This window comes from Heptranchias perlo, chromosome 7, assembly GCF_035084215.1.
Source record: "Heptranchias perlo isolate sHepPer1 chromosome 7, sHepPer1.hap1, whole genome shotgun sequence".
NCBI classification, from domain to species: Eukaryota; Metazoa; Chordata; class Chondrichthyes; order Hexanchiformes; family Hexanchidae; genus Heptranchias; species Heptranchias perlo.
The window spans coordinates 49,020,554-49,042,967 of record NC_090331.1 but is presented as its reverse complement, the minus strand read 5'-3'; the positions used below and the strand labels follow the sequence as shown (position 1 = coordinate 49,042,967).

General features: G+C 40.9%; 2 protein-coding genes across 6 annotated transcripts in view; one reads left to right on the top strand and one right to left on the bottom strand.

Annotated features, from left to right (window-relative positions):
* Window positions 1-9,127, bottom strand: part of mettl8 (methyltransferase 8, methylcytidine) — a 52,507-nt gene extending 43,380 nt beyond the window's left edge. For 2 of the 3 annotated variants that reach the window (XM_067987475.1, XM_067987477.1), the window contains exons 1-3: window positions 9,021-9,112; window positions 5,119-5,292; window positions 4,414-4,505 (exon numbers count right to left, since the gene is read on the bottom strand). In XM_067987475.1, coding sequence (XP_067843576.1) covers window positions 4,414-4,505; window positions 5,119-5,279 — 253 coding nt within the window. In that variant the 5' untranslated portion in view covers window positions 5,280-5,292; window positions 9,021-9,112. Of the gene's footprint in view, window positions 1-4,413; window positions 4,506-5,118; window positions 5,293-9,020 lie in introns of all 3 variants that reach the window. The other variant, XM_067987476.1, reaches the window with a different exon arrangement.
* Window positions 9,128-9,261: 134 nt separating this feature from the next.
* Window positions 9,262-22,414, top strand: part of dcaf17 (ddb1 and cul4 associated factor 17) — a 57,625-nt gene continuing 44,472 nt past the window's right edge. Inside the window, exons 1-4 of one of the 3 annotated variants that reach the window (XM_067987472.1) lie at window positions 9,262-9,369; window positions 12,526-12,818; window positions 19,269-19,369; window positions 19,591-19,681. In XM_067987472.1, the coding sequence (XP_067843573.1) occupies window positions 12,633-12,818; window positions 19,269-19,369; window positions 19,591-19,681 (378 nt within the window). In that variant the 5' untranslated portion in view covers window positions 9,262-9,369; window positions 12,526-12,632. Of the gene's footprint in view, window positions 9,370-9,570; window positions 9,733-12,525; window positions 12,819-19,265; window positions 19,370-19,590; window positions 19,682-22,414 lie in introns of those variants that run through there. The other 2 variants (XM_067987470.1, XM_067987471.1) reach the window with 2 other exon arrangements.

The following is a 22,414-nucleotide window of genomic DNA, read 5'->3' as shown; positions in this document are numbered from 1 at the left end:
GAACATTCGTAACAAGATAGATGAATTAGTTGCACAAATAGAGATAAATGGGTTTGATCTAATAGCCATTACAGAGTCATGGTTGCAAAGTGACCAAGGTTGGGAATTAAATATTCCAGGGTACATGACATTTAGAAAAGACAGGCAGAATGGAAAAGGAGGGTGTGTGTGTGTGTGTGTGTGTGGGGGGGGGGGGGGCGGTAGCCCTAATAATAAAGGATGACATAAGGACAGTGATGATGTGGAGATGCCGGTGATGGACTGGGGTTGACAATTGTAAACAATTTTACAACACCAAGTTATAGTCCAGCAATTTTATTTTAAATTCACAAGCTTTCGGAGGCTACCTCCTTCCTCAGGTGATTTCCACATCGTTCACCTGAGGAAGGAGGTAGCCTCCGAAAGCTTGTGAATTTAAAATAAAATGAATTTAAAATAAAATTGCTGGACTATAACTTGGTGTTGTAAAATTGTTTACAATAAGGACAGTGGTGAGAAAGGATCTTGGCTCGGAAGATCAGGAAGTAGAATCAGTAAGAGTGGAACTAAGAAATAACAAGGGGCAGAAAACACTGGTGGGAGTAGTTTATAGGCCCCCTAATAGTAGTTATACCATTGGATAGGGTATTAATCATGAAACAATAGGAGCTTGTAACAAAGGTAATGCAGTAATCATGGAGGACTTTAACCTTCATATAGAATTCATAAGGTAGTTTGGAGGACAAGTTACTGGAATGCATTTGAGACAGTTTCCTAGAGCAATACGCCCTGGAACTAACCAGGTAACAGGCTATTGTCTTGTCTTGTGTAATGAGACAGGGTTAATTAGTAATCTCACAGTAAAGGATCCTCCAGGGAAAAGTGATCATAATATGATAGAATTTCACATTGAGTTTGAGAGTGACTAACTTACATCCAAAACTAGAGTCTTAAACTTAAATAAAGCTAATTTTATAGGTATGAGGGGCGAGTTGGCTAAGGTAGAAATTAGATTAAAGGGTATGATGGTAGAAAAACAATGGCAAAAATTTAAAGAAATATTTCAATACTTCTCAACAAATATACATTCCATTGACAAATAAAAACTCTGTGGAAAAAGTGATCCACCTGTGGCTAACTGAAGAAGTTAAGGATAGTATTAGTAAGCCTGAGGATTAGAAGAGTTTTAGAAACCAGCAAAGGCCAATCAAAAAATTGATTAAGAAAGGGAGAGAATAGAATATGAAAGTAGACTAGCAAGAAATATAAGAACGGATTGAAAGAGCTTCTACAAGGATGTAAAAAGGAAGAGAGTAGCAAAAGTAAATGTTGGTCCCTTAGAGGCTGAGACAGGAGAAATTATAATGGGGAATCAGGAAATGGCAGATGCTTTTAAACAAATTTGTATAATGTATCTGTCTTCACAGTAGAAAGCACAAAAAGCATACCAAAAATAGAGGGGAACCAAGGGGCTAATGAGAGTGAGGAACTTAAAGTAATTATCAATAGAGAAAAATTACTTGAGAAACTAATGGGGCTAAAAGCCGATAAATCCCATGGACCTGATGGCCTACATCCAAGGGTTCTAAAAGAGGTGGCTACAGAGAGAATGGATGCATTGGTTAGGATCTTCCAAAATTCCCTAGATTCTAGAACGGTCCTAGCGGATTGGAAGGTAGCAAATGTAACCCCGCTATTCAAGAAAGGAGGGAGAGAGAAAACAGGGAACTACAGGCCAGTTAGCCTGACATCAGTCATCTGGAAAATGCTGGAATCCATTATTAAGGGAGTGGTAACAGGGCACTTAGAACATCATATTATGATTAGGCAGAGTCGACATGGTTTTAGGAAAGGGAAATCGTGTTTGACAAATTTATTAGAGTTTTTTGAGGATGTAACTAGCAGGGTAGATAAAGGGGAACCAGTGGATGTAATATATTTGGATTTTCAAAAGGCATTCGATAAGGTGCCACATAAAAGGTTGTCACGCATAAGGGCTCATGGGGTTGGGGGTAATATTTTAGCATGGATAGAGGATTGCTTAATGGACAGAAAACAGAGAGTAGGGATAAAGGGTCATTTTCAGGTTGGCAGGCTGTAACTAGTGGGGTGCCACAAGGATCGGTGTTTGGGCCTCAGCTATTTACAATCTATATTAATGACTTGGATGAAGGGACCGAGAGTAATGTATCCAAGTTTGCTGATGATACAAAGCGAGGTGGGAAAAGAAGCTGTGAGGAGGACACAAAGAGTCTGCAAGGGATATAGACAGGTTAAGTGAGTGGGCAAGAAGGTGGCAGATGGAGTATAATGTGGGGAAATGTGAGGTTATTCACTTTGGTAAGAAGAATAGAAAAACAAAATATTTTTTAAATGGTGAGGAACTATTAAATATTGGTGTCCAGAGAGACTTGGGTGTCCTGGTACAAGAAACATAAAAAGTTGGTATGCAGGTACAGCAAGCAATTAGGAAAGCAACTGGCACGTTGGCCTTTATTGCAAGGGGGTTGGTATACTAGAGTAAGGAAGTCTTACTACAATTGTACAGGGCTTTGGTGAGACCTCACCTGGAGTACTGTGTACAGTTTTGGTCTCCTTATCTAAGGAAGGATATACTTGCCTTAGAGGCGATGAAACAAAGATTCACTAGATTAATTCCTGGGATGAGAGGGTTGTCCTATGAGGAGAGGTTGAGTAGAATGCGCCCATGCTCTCTCGAGTTTAGAAGAATGAGAGGTGATCTCATTGAATCATATAAGATTCTGAGGGGGCTTGACAGGGTAGAGGCTGATAGGATGTTTCCCCTGGCTGGAAAGTCTAGATATAGAGGGCATAGACACAGGATAAGGGGTCGACCATTTAAGACTGAGATAAGGAGGCATTTCTTCATTCAGAGGGTTGTGAATCTTTGGAATTCTCTACCCCAGAGGGCTGTGGATGCTGAGTCGTTGAGTATATTCAAGGCTGAGATAGATAGATTTCTGAGCTCTGGAGGAATCAAGGGATATGGGGATCAGGCAGGAAAGTGGAATTGAGGTTGAAGATCAGCCATGATCTGATTGAATGGCGGAGCAGGCCTACTCCTGCTCCTATTTCTTATGTTCTTATTTTTACTGGGATAATTCAAATTTTATACTTTATACTTTAATGCCCAAATATTGGGATAAATGGTTCATTCTCGGACTGGCAACCAGTAGCCAGTGGTGTTCCGCAGGGGTCGGTGCTGGGTCCCCAACTCTTTACAATCTATATTAACGATTTGGAGGAGGGGACCGAGTGTAACGTATCAAAGTTTGCAGATAATACAAAGGTGGGAGGGAAAGTGGAGAGTGAGGAGGACATAAAAAACCTACAGGGGGATATAGACAGGCTGGATGAGTGGGCGGAGATTTGGCAGATGCAATACAATATTGGAAAATGTGAGGTTATGCACTTTGGCAGGAAAAATCAGAGAGCAAGTTATTATCTTAAAGGCGAGAAACTGGAAAGTACTGCAGTACAAAGGGATCTGGGGGTCCTAGTGCAAGAAGATCAAAAAGTTAGTATGCAGGTGCAGCAGGTGATCAAGAAGGCCAACGGAATGTTGGCTTTTATTGCTCGGGGGATAGAATATAAAAACAGGGAGGTATTGCTGCAGTTATATAAGGTATTGGTGAGACCGCACCTGGAATACTGCATACAGTTTTGGTGTCCATACTTAAGAAAAGACATACTTGCTCTCGAGGCAGTACAAAGAAGGTTCACTCGGTTAATCCCGGGGATGAGGGGGCGGGCATATGAGGAGAGGTTGAGTAGATTGGGACTCTACTCATTGGAGTTCAGAAGAATGAGAGGCGATCTTATTGAAACATATAAGATTGTGAAGGGGCTTGATCGGGTAGATGCGGTAAGGATGTTCCCAAGGATGGGTGAAACTAGAACTAGGGGGCATAATCTTAGAATAAGGGGCTGCTCTTTCAAAACTGAGATGAGGAGAAACTTCTTCACTCAGAGGGTGGTGGGTCTGTGGAATTTTCTGCCCCAGGAAGCTGTGGAAGCTACATCATTAAATAAATTTAAAACAGAAATAGACAGTTTCCTAGAAGTAAAGGGAATTAGGGGTTACGGGGAGTGGGCAGGAAATTGGACATGAATTTAGATTTGAGGTTAGGATCAGATCAGCCATGATCTTATTGAATGGCGGAGCAGGCTCGAGGGGCCGATTGGCCTACTCCTGCTCCTATTTCTTATGTTCTTATGTTCTTAAATTAACCTGTGTCTGGAACTAATCAGAGTAACAAAACAGGCAAACCGCTGTACAACATGGCTCCTCATTTGCACTCACATCAGATTATTCTGACCGTTATAAAGAGGACCATTTTGAATCTATGTCTTCCACTTGTTGCACCTCTACAGGAATATCTCTAAAGGTTGAAGTCAAACTCCATAATTTACCTTGTTCTTCCAATGAGACTCTAACGCTAGAATTTTCTTCAGCTTTTTGTCTAGCAAGTTCTTCCTGTTCAGGTGTCCACTGGATGTGATCCCTCGAGAAAAAGATTAAAACATTTTGTTTAAAAGGATTGCAGAGAAAAAAAAAGAGAGCGACACACTATTCTAATTTACACATTTTATGCTCTTTTATTACTGGAATAGAAGACAAAAATGATTTGGAAGTGTTTGGGGCTAGTTATTTGCCACCCTCTTTTTTTCTTCAATGTTTTTACACATGGAAGTATAAAGCTTGTTTTGTAAGAAATTCATAAAAGCAGTGGGAAAAATAACAGATCCCACCATATTCCAGAAGAAATGTTAAATTAGATCTTTCTTGTTCCATAAAAATAACAAATTGATATTAAGTTTTACATACATTTATGATTATGAGAACACAATGTTCTGTCCTAAGTCATCTAGCATTAAAGTTTATTACTACACTACTTCCTGCAGAAACTTATAGCCAGGAAAAAAGTTTAATTTAAATTCAAATTATTAACTTGATGAAATCATATCAGAAGCTAGCATTTTTAAGATGTTCATTTCCATTTTGACCAAAAGAGAATTGACTAACAATGTCATAAACAATGCATGAGTAATATTTCTTATAACATGATTTTATGTGAGCAACAAATATGTAATCTGGTTTGGAAAACATCCACTTACCACATGTTATGTTCAAACACTCTGCTAGGATCAGATAAAATCCGGGAGCCAAGAGGAGCAGTTGGTCGTTGACTACTTTGGAATCTACACTGCAAGCCAAGTTTCTTTAGCAATGCAAAAGACACTGTATGAACCAACACCACTTGTGTCCTCCTCTTCATATTGATGAAATGTCTATTCCAAAGGAATACAAATGTAATTAATTACTGAATTAAGAATTATCAAAAATGTTCATATGATTAATGCAATAACTATAATGTTTTGGGGAAAAATCAGCAAAGTGAAGAGTGAAAAGTGACTCTTCATCTCATTTTCAGTTAAACAGGAGTAAAGAGTGGACAAAGGTCATGATTTTTCCTTACACTCAGACTGCATATGTGCATAAGGAACCACTATGAGCGGGAGGTAAGGGCTGGTAAATGACTTGTTTTTCCTTCACTAAAGCCCCAAATACTCTTATTACTATGTTATTTTTCTTACCAATAAAAAAGCTACCAGCTTTTTGTTTTTAGTAAGAGACAAATATTTAAGGGAGGGAATTTTGGTCCAACTCATAATTTGACACTGAAGGAATGACTTACCTGAAGCTGCACAACATAGTCTGGTAAATAAGTGCTCCAACATTAGCATTCGTGTGTAGTGCGGTAGTTAAGATGTATAGGAATGGTGACAGGAGATGCTAAGCTGGTGTGTGTGACTTACTTAATGTAGGCTATCCTGGAATCATAGGATAGACAGGAGTATGCATGTATGAAGTGTTGGAAGATTGTTAGTTGAGCAGAGAAAAGCTGAGCTCGAGCATCACCTGACCACACTCACATATAAGTAAAATTCCTCAAACATATTTTCCAGAAGGTGGTCACCCCATAGGTTGAGAGGAATAAGGAATAGGGGACAATTTGCAAGGGTGACAGAAATTTCTGAGCGTCTAGATTTGTCCAATAGATATGCAGTGCTTAATACATATGAGGTGGACAAAGAAGGCAGCAGAGCCATGAGCAACATTGTACTGTGAAGCACATAGTGAACCATGGGGAAAAGAGTTAACACCACCAGGAAACGAAGCAAGTATTAGTTGTGGGGATTCCATAAAAAGGGGCATAAACAGCCTTTTTTGCAACCACCAAATGCTAGAAAGAAGTTGCATTTATATAGCACCTTTCACAATCTCAGGACACCCCAAAGTGCTTTATAGGCAATGAAATACTTTTGAAGTATAGTTACTGTTGTAATGTAGGGAAATGTGGTCGCCAATTTGTACACAGCAAGGTCTAGAAACAGCAATGAGATAAAGAGACCAGATAATCTATTTTAGTGCTGTTGGTTGAGGGATAAATATTGGCCAGGACAAGGGACTTCTTATGTCCACCTGAGAGGGCAGGCAGAACTTCGATTTAACTTCTCATCCGAAAGACAACACCTCCGACGGTGCAGCACTCCGCCGGTACTGCACTGAAGTGTCAGCTTAGTCTCTGTGCTTAAATCTCTGGAGTGGTTCTGTGTCACTTCCCTGGTGCTGTTCTGTGTTACTTCCCTAGTGCAAGGGTGAGGTACATAGCAGAGTGGGAGAGAAAGCATCCAGAAATCATGGTTCACGTGGGAACCAAAAGACAATGAAGAGAATGAAGGTTTTACAGGGACAGTTTGAGGAGTTAGGTTCGAGATTGAAAGCAAGATCTTCAAGAGCAAAGATGATAATCTCAGGGTCACTGTTGGAGTCTTGTGCTGGGCCTGTCAGGGAACAAACATTAGACACATTAATAGGCAGCTTGAAGGATGGGGCAGACAGGAGGAATGAATACAATAGAAACATTTAACTTTAGACAGGCAGATTTTGAGGACATGAGACATGAGCTAGGAAAACTGGACTGGACAGAACTGTTAAAAGGGAAAAACATGGAAGAAAAGGTTTTTAAAAATTCATTCTTGTGATGTGGGCATTTATTGCCTATCCCTATTTGCCTTCAAGATTGTGCTGTTGGGCCATCTTCTTGAACTGCTGCAGTCCGTGTAGCGAAGGTGCTCCTCCAATGCTATTAGGTAGGGCGTTCCAGGGTTTAGACCCAGCGACGATGAAGGAACGGCAATATACGTTCAAGTCAGGATGGTGTGCGACTTGGAGGTGAACTGTTCCCATGCACCTGCTGCCCATGTCCTTCTAGGTGATGTAGGATGCGGGTTTGGGAGATGCTGCCAAAAAAACCTTGTTGCTGGAGTGCATCCTGTAGATAGTGGACAGTGCAGTAACAGTACGTCGGTGTTAGTCGGGGTGGATGTTTAGGCTAGTGGATGAGGTACCGATCAGGCAGACTGCTTTGACCTGGATGATGCTGAATATTTTTTTTAAAATTTAGATTTGTAATCAGATGCTCAAGATACATCTAAGCATCAAATTCCCTTTAACAGGCTCACACTGACCGGATACATTGTATATGATTAACAATCACAAACAAACCTTTCCATTCTCAAAGAATTCAAGTACGTTCAGGACACACTACCCGTTGCTTCTAAAATTATGACTTCCCCTCTTATATTCCTTAGGTCACGATTTTACAACTAGGATCCCCAGTTTGATAAATTAATTCTGCACAACCATTATCAGATTTCTTTATTTGTTGACATATTAGTACACTATTTCTATTAATGTTTTCTGCAATTAAAGCACTGTTTTTCTTTGGGTTCTGTCGTTCAAAAATTAGGAAGTTGATCCACAGGATCTTGTCAATATTTACAGAGATCCTCAACAAAGAGGTTTGAAAACTACTGAGTTATATAAATGTAAAGTGTATGCGTTCGGGTGTGGATCTCTCTGAGTCCCCTATGGTTCGGTGGTCTTTAAACATTTTTATGTGGGAAACCCCTTTAGATATTGACCCGCTCCAGGGGATCCACATCCTAACTTCTAAAGGAGACGTCCAAAAGAAAGCAGCGCTGTCCTTACAAACCTTTTTATCGATATACAGCTGAAGAACTAACATGCAGGTAAGTCAACAAATACTGAAAAAGACTAACCCTGGAGATCCTGTGCTCCCCAGTAGACAACCCCACTTAGTCATAAATCTTCTTAAAACCCAATACAATGGACCATAATTTGCTGTCAAAATAACAATGAGGCTAATGGCATTTGCACAAATGCTACATCAACTTCAGGAGAAGGAAGATGCGCGGTTTAGCACGGAAATCCAAACGTTGTTGTCCAAAATGCACCGCTCCACCATTAGTTCCGCAAAAATCTTGCTGTCTGCCTCACCTTTGAAATGCCTTGAACGGCGTGAAGTTGCTGTATTTGCACTGTATACATGAATTCAACACCACAGAAAGTTAAATCTTGTCCATTTCAGTCTAAGTACCCTTTTAACAACATGATAAGTGTTAATTACTGTCAGTCAACCACTCTGGCACTGCAAATTAACTACTACAAGTTGGAGTCTCAGTCCTTCAGGTTTTAATTGTTGTTGGAGATTTTAAAAACGTCAAATTTTAAATTCAGTTTTTTAAAAACTTTTCCTTTGTCACTTTTTTCCTCTCTCTTAATCCAATCTTTATTTCTGTGCCTGATTTCACAGCAAATTCACCCACTTTAATTTACACTTCCTTCAGATCTGCACTGTTAATTTCACAATCCTTCAATTTGATTAAGGTGACACACAGTTGCTTGCCCTCTTCACTCAGGTCAATTGCCCTGTTTTCCTCCCTAGGACATTATCACCTCCCACTTTCAGCAACTTGCCAGGCAAAAAAAAAATTAAAAACCTAAACATGCAAGAGCAAGTCTAACGAACGGCAAACGCCATTAGACGCCCTGCTACAGCAAAATTATGGCATATTGTCTCAGGGCTCTATCCCCTTCTTCTACGTGTGATTTCAGGACCCTGCGCCGGTATCACTAACATTTCACCCACCGAAAGAGTTACCAGCTGGGACAAGACGCAGATCACCCTGCTCCCGAAGCGACCTCACCTTCTAGACAGTCACTCGGGATCACCAGAAGTACAGGCGCGAAAGGTCACGGCGGGGGCAGCAGTGCTTTCTGGGAGGTGTAGGCCTTGCGACACGGAGAAGAGGCGAGAGCCGCAGAGGTCAACTACAACTCCCAGCAGGCTGCGCGACATAACCGCACTCAGAGCCACGTTCTGCGGTCTATTATTTATGGGGCGCGGGGAGCGGAGCTTCTTGGTTTGTGTGTGGAGCCGATTCTGCTCTTTCTCAACAAAGTGAAGTACGAAGCGTCAGACTAAGATTTTAAGGAGAGTAAGTGGGATCGCTTCCATTTTGACGGTGGTATGGGGCTTGTTCCCGACCGCCTTTTTTAATTTAAAAAAAACAACGAAATATTTACTTTATTGTAGATTTGGTGTTATTTTCTTATAATTTGCTAAATATTAGCCCATATTTACGTTTAGTGTTATTGATATACCAATATGATGGACCATGGAAAACACCGCTGGAACAAAACCTCTTAAATATAATCATGTTGTAATTAAGTTTGATCGGGTGAAATGAATGTTTGAGTTTCAATGTTCATCTCTCACGATTTTAGAAGCCGTCTTTTTTTAAAAAATGAATCTGACAGCAGGATGGCGGCAAAGTCGAGTTGTTCTTCCTTATGTCTAGGTATGTATAAGGAAGACATTAAAAATCATTTTTAAAAATTGGAATAGAACTCAAAACGTATTCAAAAATAAGGCATAGGCCTGCTGTAACTTTGAAGACTTGGCGAGGTGGCTTGTCAACTTTCACTGAAAAGTTTTGCAGAAAGATTACAAAAAAGCAGCACTGAAGATATTTCTTGCTTTTGCTTTATCTTTTCAATTTTTTTTAACCATTAACGTTTTTTAACTTCCTTTTTATTCAATTTAATTGATATCTTAAATGTTGTCTTTAATTTGTGTGTGTACACATAATCATAGTATCATGGGTACAGCAGAGGAGGAGGCCATTCGGCCCATCATACCTGTGCCGGCTCTTTGAAAGAGCTATCCAATTAGTCCCATTCCCATGCTCTTTCACCATAGCCCTGTAATTTTTTTCCCTTCAAGTATTTATACAATTCCCTTTTGTAAGTTACTATTGAATCTGCTTCCACCACCCTTTCAGACAGTGCATTCCAGATCATTACAACTCGATGTGTAAAAATCTTTTCCTTATGTCGCCTCCAACTCTTTCGTGATCACCTTAATTCTGTGTCCTCTGGTTACCAACCCTTCTGCCACTGGAAACAGTTTCTCCTTATTTACTCTATCAAAACGGTTGGTATATATAATCTATATAAAGCAAAATATTGGAAATGCTGAAAAACTGAAGCAGAATGGTGAAAACAGCAGCATCCGTCAAGAAAATATTTCAGGTATAAATCCTTCCTCAGAACTGAAAGATATTGCAGATAAACAGCATTTAAGAACAGAACAGAACAAGGGGAATGGGGGGAACACACTCTACAATCACACAAGGAAAAGACATGAAATAACCTGTAAAGTGCTAAGAGTCATCACCCTAGCACCAACTCAATCGCTTTCCCAACTTCACCGGGAAATCCATCTGACATTGCCATTAACTACTGCCAGAGAGAAGATGACAGCTATAGTTAAGGTCTGAAGTTGTTAATGTCAGTATTCAGGCTAAAGGGATGCAAAGTGCCGAGTAGAAAGATGAGATGCTGTTCCTCCAGCTTACATTGAGCTTTGTTGGAACAGTGTAGAAGGCTGAAGACAGAGTGGGAATAGGGCATAAAATTGAAGTGTATTAATATAGTGGGCCACAATTTGCAGTAGCAGGGCATCTCACAGCGACTGCTGTTAATTAGACTTGCCATTGCACGTTTAGGTTTGAAATTTTTTGTGTGGCAAGTTGGTGAAAGTGCGAGCTGATAATATCACAGCGAGGGAAATAGGGCATCTGGGATTTGATTGAATAGAGCAAGCAACTGTGTATCTCCTCAACCAATCAGATTGAAAGATTGTGAAATTAACAGCACAAGGACTGAGAAGGAAGTGTAAGTTAGAATGGGTGAATTCAATGTCAAATCAGGTACAGAAAGAGAGAGGCAAAGAAAGATTGGATTAAGAGAGACAGAAAAAGAGACAGAAAGGAAAAGTAAAAAAAAAATTAAATTTGACATTTTTAAAATATCCAACAACAATTAAAACCTGAAGGAATGAGATTCCACACTTGTAATAGTTAATTTTCTGTGTCAGAGAGGTTGACTGGCAGTAATTAACACTTATCATATCGTTAAAAGGGTACTTACACTGAAACGGACAAGGCTTACCTTTCTGGGGCGAGTTTAGTTCGTATCTACCGCGCAAAATTCACCCCGTTCAATTCATTTCAGAGGCAGACAACGAGATGCCACTTTCACTAAGCTAATGGCGGAGGGGCACATCTTGGATAGCATCATTTGGATTTCCGCATTTAACCCCAAAACTGCCCTCGCCTTAAGTTGCTGTAGCATTTTCACATAAATAACAGCGAGCACCATTAGCCTCGCTGTTATTTTGACAGCAAATTAGGGCCCATTGTCTTGTTTTGTTTTTCAATTATTGATATACAGTCCCCAAGCTTGTAGCGGGCACGTTGATATTAATGCAGTTTGCCCGCTGTATGAGATGGATGATAAAAGGAGTAGTTCTTGGCTTTTTGGGCTAGAGGGGACCACTGACAAAAGCATCTCTCCCACAAGGATTCTGAAACCAACGCAGAAGTGCCTCCTCACCAACCCAGACTCACCCTTGCACTTCCTTTTTCTGTCTGGTTTGGAATTTTGATACCATTCATTGTATAGCTGTTGACGCTATCTCTAGAAGTTGGCAACAATAGATTTTGGAAGATGAGGTGCTGCACTTGGTCGCGGTAGTTCATCCATTTTGATCAGGTGGTCAGTTTTCATGCTGAGGCTTATGCCTTTCCTCTTTCCAGCCATGTTTGCTGCTGCAGTCAGTGCTGCTTGGTGCAAGCTGTAATCTGATGCTGTTAGACGATCCAAAGTAATCTCACCTTAACGAGCTGAATCTTCCCAGAATAGCTAGCATGGTTAATACATTAAAAGCGGTCAGCGTTAATTGCCATGGGTGGTATAAGTGGTGGGGATTGTAATTTTTGCAGCTTGTTTTTCTTGTAGCTAAAGTGCATTCATGCTACAGTTGCAGTAATGCTGCAATTGTAGTGGAATCTTGTGTTAGGGTCAGGTCAGGTCCTAGCTCTCATTACTTCAAGCTCAGATTACTGCATAAAGTTACCTGTTGGTTAATAGGAAATGTGGGCTTGATTGTGGAAATGTAGGCTGAAGCATCTTCATTGAAACCTATCTTGTGATAATGGTGAGCTGTTGCCATCCAAATGTAAAAAAAAGTATATTTATTATGTGTTTTAAAAATATTCAGGCTTTCACACTTAAAAAATCTTTCACAGATCCGATCAACTGGGGAGAAACTGGATTTCCACTTCCGAAACTGTGTCAGATATGCTGATACCAAAAGCTCTCAAGATCCATTAAAAGGAGCCTCAGTACAGCAAACATGGACAGTTTAGAAATTAAATCATCTATAAAAATGTATGGTACTAGAAAGTCTACCAATATTTCATGTTTAAGGAAAAAAAATAACTGTTGCATTTTGTCTGCAAGATCTCTTGGTTTGTATGGAAACGAAGATGGTTCTGTACACAGGAAAAACTTGACCATCCTCCGTCAGTTAGTATGTCAGGTGAGTTGTGGTCAGAGTCACATCTACTAGTATTGCATAATCGATTTAATGTACTAAAGATTTTGCATCCAGCAAACGCTTCCTGTTTGTCACGTTTGCACACTTGTCGTCACATTTTGTTGATTGGCAGCGATGAGGAAATACAAATATGAAGAACAGAGGAGATGATTGAGTGATTTTATAGAGATGTTTAAAATTATGAAGGAATAGGATAAAGAAGAAAGAAACAGCATGTTTCCAGTGATTGAGAGGTCTAGAACTTGGGGACATAGGTATAAGATTAAATATATGAGATTTAGGAAAAAGAGCAGGAGGAACTTTTTTTTAAACATAGGATGTTGTGAGGCTGTGGAATGCACTACTGGAGCTGCTGATTGAAGCAGAAACCATGTCAATAATTAAGAATAGGTTAGATTGGTGGTTGGAGGAAAGAGGAATAAAGGGATATGGGAACAGGGCGGGCACATGGGATTAAGACTACTGCTCGTGAGGAATAAGCACCAACATGGACTGGTTGCGCTGAATGGCCTGTTACTGTGTTGTAATTTCTAAGTAAGTAAAACAGTGGGGAACGTACGAATCAAAAGCAAGAAAAGCAGTGGGAAAACCCCTGTGAGAAACTACTGAGAACTTACAGACCAATCCTGATTAACCAATCAGGAGAATATACCAATAATAATAAAAAAGGTGAACCAATTCAATTACTCCACTTTTTGAAAGAAATTTCATGTTTTTTTTCCGCTCAGTAACTGGAAGTTTTAACGTGCAAAATAAGGTTTTAAACAAAACAAAAACTTCTAAAACTGACATACTTCATAATATGTATCCATTGGAATTAACTTTTAATACCTTCATTAAAGTTTTTAGTTCAAAACATTTCTATTAAAAATGGTACTTCATTCTGCATTTTCATCACACTTCAGCACCGCAGCTTAGTGTCATACTTGTAGGCAAAATTTCTTGCAGTTCATTTGGCTTAAATTTCATATTTGTAAAGCAGCAAATCAGAACAGTGGTAGTAGGGATTGTATGAATTGTAATTGAGGAAAGCGGCCAAGATACTACTATGAAAACCAATTCTGAATGACCAGTGAGGAGAAGGGCGAAGACAAACCAATCAAATTATTCTGAAAATTGAGCTGCTATTTTGAATTTCACTCAGCTAAAATTCCAGAACTAAAACCAATAAATGGAATGTAAGAAACTCATTAAAAATTATATAATTCAGAACAAAGCACTTATTCATAGAGTAAATCACTAGAAAAATAATATATCCCACATTGAACCCCCACTCCAAGCACTGCAAAACACCATATTCCATCTCCTACTGTTCTCAATCCCCAGTACTTCTTCCACAGTGCTGCCAAACCACAGGACCTTCCACTCAGTGCTACATAAGAAATGGGAGCAGGAGTAGGCCATATGGCGCCTCGAGCCTGCTTCGCCATTCAATAAGATCATGGCTGATCTTTGACCTCAACTCCACTTTCCTGCCCAATCGCCATATCCCTTGATTCCCTAAGAGTCCAAAAATCTATCGCTCTCAATCTTGAATGTACTCAACGACTGAGCATCCACAGCCCTCTGGGGTAGAGAATTTCAAAGATTCCTTCTGAGTGAAGAAATTCCTCTTCATCTCAGCCCTAAATGTCCGACCCCTTATCCTGAGACTATGACCCCTAGTTCTAGACTCTCCAGCCAGGGGAAACAGCCTCTCAGCATCTACCTTGTCAAGCCTTATTTGTTTCAATGAGATCACCTCTCATTCTTCTAAACTCCAGAGAGTATAGGCCCATTCTACTCAATCTTTCCTCATAGGACAACCCTCTCATCCCAGGAATTAATCTAGTGAACCTTCATTGCACCGCCTCTAAGGCAAGTATATCTCTCCTTAGATAAGGAGACCAAAATGGCGCACAGTACTCCAGGTGTGGTCTCGCCAAAGCCCTGTACAATTGCAGTAAGACTTCCTTATTCTTGTACTCCAACCCCCTTGCAGTACTAAATCACAGGGACCCCTGTGCTGCTAATTTTCAGGATCTTCCTTAGTGCTGCTTTTATATTCTTCGTATAATTCAGTACCCAAAACTGTACACAGTACTCCAATTGCAGAATAATTAAGAACTTGTACAAGTTCAATGATGCCTCCATGCTTTTGTTTGTCTTTTTATGGTCTTACCTACTTGAATGACCTGTAGAGCTTTCAAGACTGATATCGGTAGATTTTTGTTAAGTAAGGGTATCAAGGGATAGTGAGATAAGACATTTAAATGGAGTTGTTATACAGATCAGCCATGATCTAATTGAATAGCGGAGCAGGCTCGAGGGACTGGATGGCCTACGTGTAAATACACATCAAGGTCTCTCTGCTCTCTACTCCATTTTCAACTAAGCTAATAGTGGAAAAGTCTTTAGTGCAAAAGTGCCTATAATTTGACACTAATAAAGAAAGAACTTGCATTGATGTAGAGCCTTTATTGACCTCAGAACATCCCAATACACTTTACAGCTAATGAAGTACTTTTGAAGTGTAGTTACTGATTAATGCAAGCAAATATGGCAACCCATTTGCACACAGCAAGGTCCCAGAAACAACAATGAGAGATTTTTTTCTTATTCGTTCATGGGATGTGGGCGTCACTGGCAAGGCCAGCATTTATTGCCCATCCCTAATTGCCCTTGAGAAGGTGGTGGTGAGCCGCCTTCTTGAATCGCTGCAGTCCTTGTGGTGAAGGTTCTCCCACAGTGCTGTTAGGTAGGGAATTCCAGGATTTTGACCCAGCGACGATGAAGGAACGGCGCTATATTTCCAAGTCGGGATGGTGTGACTTGGAGGGGAACGTGCAGGTGGTGGTGTTCCCATGTGCTTGCTGCCCTTGTCCTTCTAGGTGGTAGAGGTCACAGATTTGGAAGGTGCTGTCAAAGAAGCCTTGGCACGTTGCTGCTGTGCATCCTGTAGGTGGTACGGTGCGCCGGTGAAGGGAGTGAATGTTTAGGGTGGTGGATGGGGTGCCAATCAAGCGTGTTGCTTTGTCCTGGATGGTGCAAAGCTGCTTGAGAGTTGTTGGAGCTGCACTCATCCAGGCAAGTGGAGAATATTCCATCACACTCCTGACTTGTGCCTTGTAGATGGTAGAAAGGTTTTGGGGAGTAACGAGGTGAGTCACTCGCCGCAGAATACCCAGCCTCTGACCTGCTCTTGTAGCCACAGTATTTATGTGGCTGGTCCAGTTAAGTTTCTGGTCAATGGTGACCCCCAGGATGTTGATGGTGGGGGATTCGGCGATGGTAATGCCGTTGAATGTCATGGGGAGATAGTAAGACTCTCTCTTGTTGGAGATGGTCATTGCCTGGCTCTTGTCTGGCGCGAATGTTACTTGCCGCTTATCAGCCCAAGCCTGGATGTTGTCCACGTCTTCCTGCCTGTGGGCACGGACTGCTTCATTATCTGAGGGGTTGCGAATGGAACGGAACACTGTGAAATCATCAGCGAACATCCCCATATCTGACCTATGATGGAGGGAAAGTCATTGATGAAGCAGCTGAAGATGGTTAAGCCTAGGACACTGCCCTGAGGAACTCCTGCAGCAATGTCCTGGGGCTGAGATGATTGGCCTCCAACAACCACTCCCATCTTCCTTTATGCTAGGTATGACTCCAGCCACTGGAGAGTTTTCCCCGATTCCCATTGACTTCAGTTTTACTCGGGCTCCTTGGTACCACATTTGGTCAAATGCTGCGTTTGATGTCAAGGGAAGTCACTCTCACCTCACCTCTGGAATTCAACTCTTTTGTCCATGTTTGCACCAAAGCTGTAATGAGGTCTGGAGCCGAGTGGTCCTGGCGGAACCCAAACTGAGCATCGGCAAGCAAGTTATTGGTGAGTAAGTGCCGCTTGATAGCACTGTCGACGACACTTTCCATCACTTTGCTGATGATTGAGAGTAGACTGATGTGGCCAGATTGGATTTGTCCTGCTTTTTGTGGACCGGACATACCTGGGCAATTTTCCACATTATCGGGTAGTTGCCAGTGTTGTAGCTGTACTGGAACAGTTTGGTTAGAGGCACGGCTAGTTCTGGAGCACAAGTCTTCAGCACTACAGCCAGGATGTTATCAGGGCCCACAGCCTTTACTTTATCCAGTGCACTCAGCCGTTTCTTGATATCACGTGGAGTGAATCGAATTGGCTGAAGACTGGCTTCTGTGATGGTGGGGATATCGGGAGGAGGCCGAGATGGATCATCCTCTTGGCACTTCTGGCTGAAGATGGTTGCAAACGCTTCAGCCTTGTCTTTTGCACTCACGTGCCATCTTTGAGGATTGGGATGTTCGCAGAGCCTCCTCCTCCCGTTAGTTGTTTAATTGTCCACCACCATTCACGACTGGATGTGGCAGGCCTGCAGAGCTTTGATCTGATTGGTTGTGGAATCACTTAGCTTTGTCTATAGCATGTTCCTTCTGCTGTTTAGCATGCATGTAGTTCTGTGTTGTAGCTTCACCAGGTTGGCACCTCATTTTTAGGTAGGCCTGGTGCTGCTTCTGGCAGGCTCTTCTACACTCCTCATTGAACAAGGGTTGATCCCCTGGCTTGTTGGTAATGGTAGAGTGAGGAATATGCCAGGCCATGAGGTTACAGATTGTGCTGGAATACAGTTCTGCTGCTGCTGATGGCCCACAGCGTCTCATAGATGCCCAATTTTGAGCTGCTATATCTGTTCTGAATCTGTCAGTAGTGGTAGTGCCACACAACACATTGGATGATGTCCTCAGTGTGAAGACGGGACTTCGTCTCCACAAGGACTGTGCAGTGGTCACTCCTACCAATACTGTCATGGACAGATGCATCTGCAACAGGTAGATTGGTGAGGACGAGGTCAAGTAGGTTTCTCCCTCGTGTTGGTTCACTCACCACCTGCCGCAGGCCCAGTCTGGCAGTTATGTCCTTCAGGACTCGGCCAGCTCGGTCAGTAGTGGTGCTACCAAGCCACTCTTGGTGATGGACATTGAAGTCCCCCACCCAGAGTACATTCTGTGCCCTTGCTACCCTCAGTGCTTCCTCCAAGTGGTGCTCAAGATGGAAGAGGACTGATTCATCAGCTAAGGGAAGGTGGTATGTGGTAATCAGCAGGAGGTTTCCTTGCCCATGTTTGACCTGATGCTATGAGATTTCATGGGGTCTGGAGTCAATGTTGGGGACCAGCTAATTTGTTTTAGTGATGTCATTGGAGAGATTAATGTTGACCAGGATACTGGAAGAACTCTTCTGCTTCTCTTCAAAAAGTGCCATGGGATCATTTACATCCACTTGAGAAGGTAGACGGAGCCTCGGTTTAACATCTCGTCTGGAGGACGGCACCTCCAACAGTGTAGCACTCTCTCAGTATTGAACTGAACTGTCAGCCTCTAGTATGTGCTCAAATCTCTGGAGTGGGGTTTAATACATTACAACATGGATTGTCCCCTGAATTGCTGATAATGGGTTAGCACTGCTAAATATTTCACTTAATTTCCATTGCTGGCAATTCACATGTGGAAAAAGACTGATAAAGTTTTGGTCACTCCAGAATGAACACACAGCTGCACATCTGGCTTGATGAGGGTAGGACTCCAATTTGTTTCTGAATTGACAATGTAGAGTTAAAACCCACCTCTATTTTGTCTTTTTTGCTGGCTTTTAAGAAAAGGAAAATTGGGAGACTTGCAAGTAATTCTGAGTTCTTTTCAGCTAATCCTCATCTATCTTCTTTTGTCATTAATCATAGTGGGAAAATAATTTTACTCAATCGTAGCTGCTTACATTAGGTAACTATATTTCAAGTTGGATGGTAACCTTACTACAAGAGGAAAATTTAAGCCTAAATTAACCACCATTACACAGCAAGTAAAAGATGGCTGGCATAGAATGGACTCTTCAGCAATTGGAATTGAGGTTCAGTATACATCAGGATGGGTTCCCTGCTAACAATCAGCAATGCAAACAGAGCAACTGCAGTCAACTAACCTTGGAAATTCCACTAATAATATAATATAAAATAAAAACAGAAAATGCTGGAAAACCTCAGCAAGTGAGGCAGCATCTGTGGAGAACGAAACAGAGTTAACGTTTCAGAACCCATTCCACTGCTGAATTGAGAATAAGAGACCGTAAATATGAGGTATAGCCTAAGATGTATGTGTACGGAGATGTATTTAAAAAGAGTTGTAGTATGAAACTATTTTTACTAAATGCTTGCTACACATTTGCAATCAATTTCTAGAAAACAGTCTGATAATCTGCCAATTACTTTTTGTTTTTAATTAAATGGGAGTACGGGAACCTATTAGTTGATTTGCCTATTGAATGTTGAAGACCTTGCTGTTTTGTATTGTGATCCAATTACCAATTAATGAAAGTTAGAATTACTTTAGAAAAAGATCCAATATGATTAATTTGCTATCTTTCAGAAGACAACAACTTTTGAGTGTGTTTGGACAAAACAATCAAATTCACCAGTGACTTATGAAAAGGGAAGGATTTACTTTGATAATTACAGATGTTGTTTTTGTAGGTAAGTCAAACTTCATTATAGAATTAAAAGAAAAATTTGTGACAAAATATGTGTCACGTCACATTACACAATAATGTGGAGTTATCAATATAGAATATGGCTTAAAAACACGACACAAACCAAAAGGGAATCGGTTAGAGCCCTGGATTATTTGCATATTTCTGCAGAACGTACATTGCAGCTGCAAATTTCTCCATTAAATTTTTGTTGTTGTGTGTCAGCTCTGGCCCTCAGCCAACCTTGCTGTATGAATTGCCCAAACTTCACAGGACTGAGAAGATTGAGGATGCACTACTTTGCGAGTCTCCTGTGGTGAGTTAATAATTTACTATCTGTGAAAGCAAACAGTTCTGAAAAACTTCCTTATCAATGCTACAGTATTCCTTTTCCTGGACTTTCCAGAAACCTGTAATGCCATCTCAGACAAAATAAGGCCGTTGCCCCTTATGGGCAACTGTGTGGAGGCTGCAGCTCTTTTTTTTCCTCCTCAGGGACATTTGCATGACCTGACGGACTCCAGGTGCAAACCCATCAAGACTGTGCCATGCACCTGTACAACTGTGTGTGTGTGTGTGTGTGTGTGTGTGTGTGTGTGTTTTGCTAGAGATAGAACTTGCCCTGGGCTTTTCTTTTAAATTAACTTAATCACTTGCCTGGATAATTTTTGACTTTTCCCTGGAACTCCTACTGACCCTCTGGTCCAGCTTCTCATTAGCACCCCTCCACTGGGACAACAAAAGGGCAACAATCCAGGAAAATGGGTGCGAGGCCTAGAACACCCCTTCCTTCTCATTAAATTAGCTACACCTACTAGCTTAGCCTGCACCTACTACAGATGCAAACCTACTAATGCTTGCTGGGGAAACACTAGGGGATCCTGGGGCAGCGAAGGTAGGGCTCAGACCTGACATAATGGACCTCTGTTCCTCTATCCTCTCCCCTGCGCTGGGGAATGCCTAATTCCCACATATAAGGCGGAGGAAAATCTACCCTAATAATTGTTTTGCTATTTCAGTTCCTGTAACTGCTTGTAATCTTTGTCAAATATTGTGGAAATGATCATAAATTGTTAAAACAATCACTAGGTGATTTATTTCAAATACACAAAATTGACAAATAAATTATTTGAAAATGAATGTTAACGTTTAGGTACAGCAAGCAGTTAGGAAGACAAATGGTATGTTAGCTTTTATTGTAAGTGAGTTGGAGTATAAGAGTAAGGAGGTTTTGCTGTAATTATACAGGCCTTTGGTGAGACCACAATTGGAATACTGTGTACAATTTTGGTCTCCTTACCTGACTTAGAGGGGGTGTAAGGAAGGTTCACTATATTGAATCCTGGGATGAGAGGGTTGTCCTATGAGGAAAGATTGAATAGAATGGGCCTATAATTCTCTGGAGTTTAGAAGAATGAGAGGTGAGACCAAGATGAGGAGAAATTTCTTCACTCAGGGTTGTGAATCTTTGGAATTCTCTACCCCAGAGGGCTGTGGATACTCAGTCATCGAGTATATTCAAGACTGAGATCAATGGATATTTGGACACTGAGGGAATCGAGGGATATGGGGATTGGGCAGGAAAGTGGAGTTGAGGTAGATGATCAGCCATGATCTTATTGAATGGTGGAGCAGGCTCAAGTGGCCGTATGGCCTATTCCTGCTCCTATTTCTTATGTTCTTAATGTAACTCCTTTAATAAGGAACATTTTTCCAATCTACTGTGGATGCTTGAGCAACAAGGTGTGCAAGAGAATGGGACTAGGAATGAGACAGGTCACTGAGCCCATCCAAATCACTGATTGGAAGGTTGGCTCAGAGATTGTTTTTGAGACAAATTCTTCTATTGCCATCTTCCTACAGACCTAAGTCTATATCTTCATACTCCGTCCTGAAATGGGATCATGCCCAATACTTCATTGAAAAAAAACAGTTCAGATAATTCTTTGAATTTAATGGCAGTTTGCTTCTTTGGTTCATAAATCTTAAATTGCATTTTAGATAGGAACTTCATCGTGGAAGTAAATTAAATGATGTTTACTTATTAGCCTTATAGTAATGTGGAGATATTGCCATGAAATTATAGTGGAATACTAGTGTACAAATGCTTACGGTGTTCATCTGAAATTCCTCTGTCCCTTATTTTAGTGGAGATGTTAACCCATTTATTTTTAAAGGGTGAACACATCCACTAAAATAGCAAAGAGGAATTTTAGATGAATACATTAAATGTTCCATGGTTTAATTTCGAGGTTGTTCATTTTATTTCCTAGATGAATTATTAATATATTTTCAGTTTTTGGCCTCCACTGTTTAGTGGTTCTGACACACCAGCATGACGCATCATCAATAAAATGTTTCCAACACTATGGTATGGAAGTGTTACAAAGAAGTTCCTTTGTTGTATGGCACCCTACTGTGGCCACTTGTGAAACCTTGTAACTATGAATAAATTAAAAGTCAATGTGAAAGGGAAAAGTAATATCACTATTGGGATAAGTAGACAATATTTATTATACTTACTGTGGTAAAGTTCCCCTTAACTTCCAATGTTCCCGTGGTCTCCTGATCCTACAAATTTTTTTCTACACAAAGGGCTTCCCATTTTCCACCCCATTGACTGTCTTTGTTATTTTAAATATTTAAATCCAAATATCTCCCAGGCTGATTTTTCCCTTCCCAATGATGTTTTGCATATTTCAGAGAACAAAGTATAGGAATCATCCCTGCTACCTTTCTTTGTACAGCACCCATCCTAACGCACCAGTTCATTTTATTTTTAATCTTTGGGTGATATAGCTACATAGTTGACTGATTATGGTACTGGTCCAGCAACTCTGAGGTTATGAGTGGCAAGTGAAATTAAATTTAATAAATTTGGTAATTTATGGGCTATTACCAGAAAAATAACTACAAAAGCTGCTGATTTGTTATAAAAATGTACCTGATTATCTTCCCTACACATGACTCCAGTCCTATACAGCATGGACTGTTACTGCCTGCTAAAGTGTAAACAGTTGGATGGACCTATTGACAATGACTCAGGCAT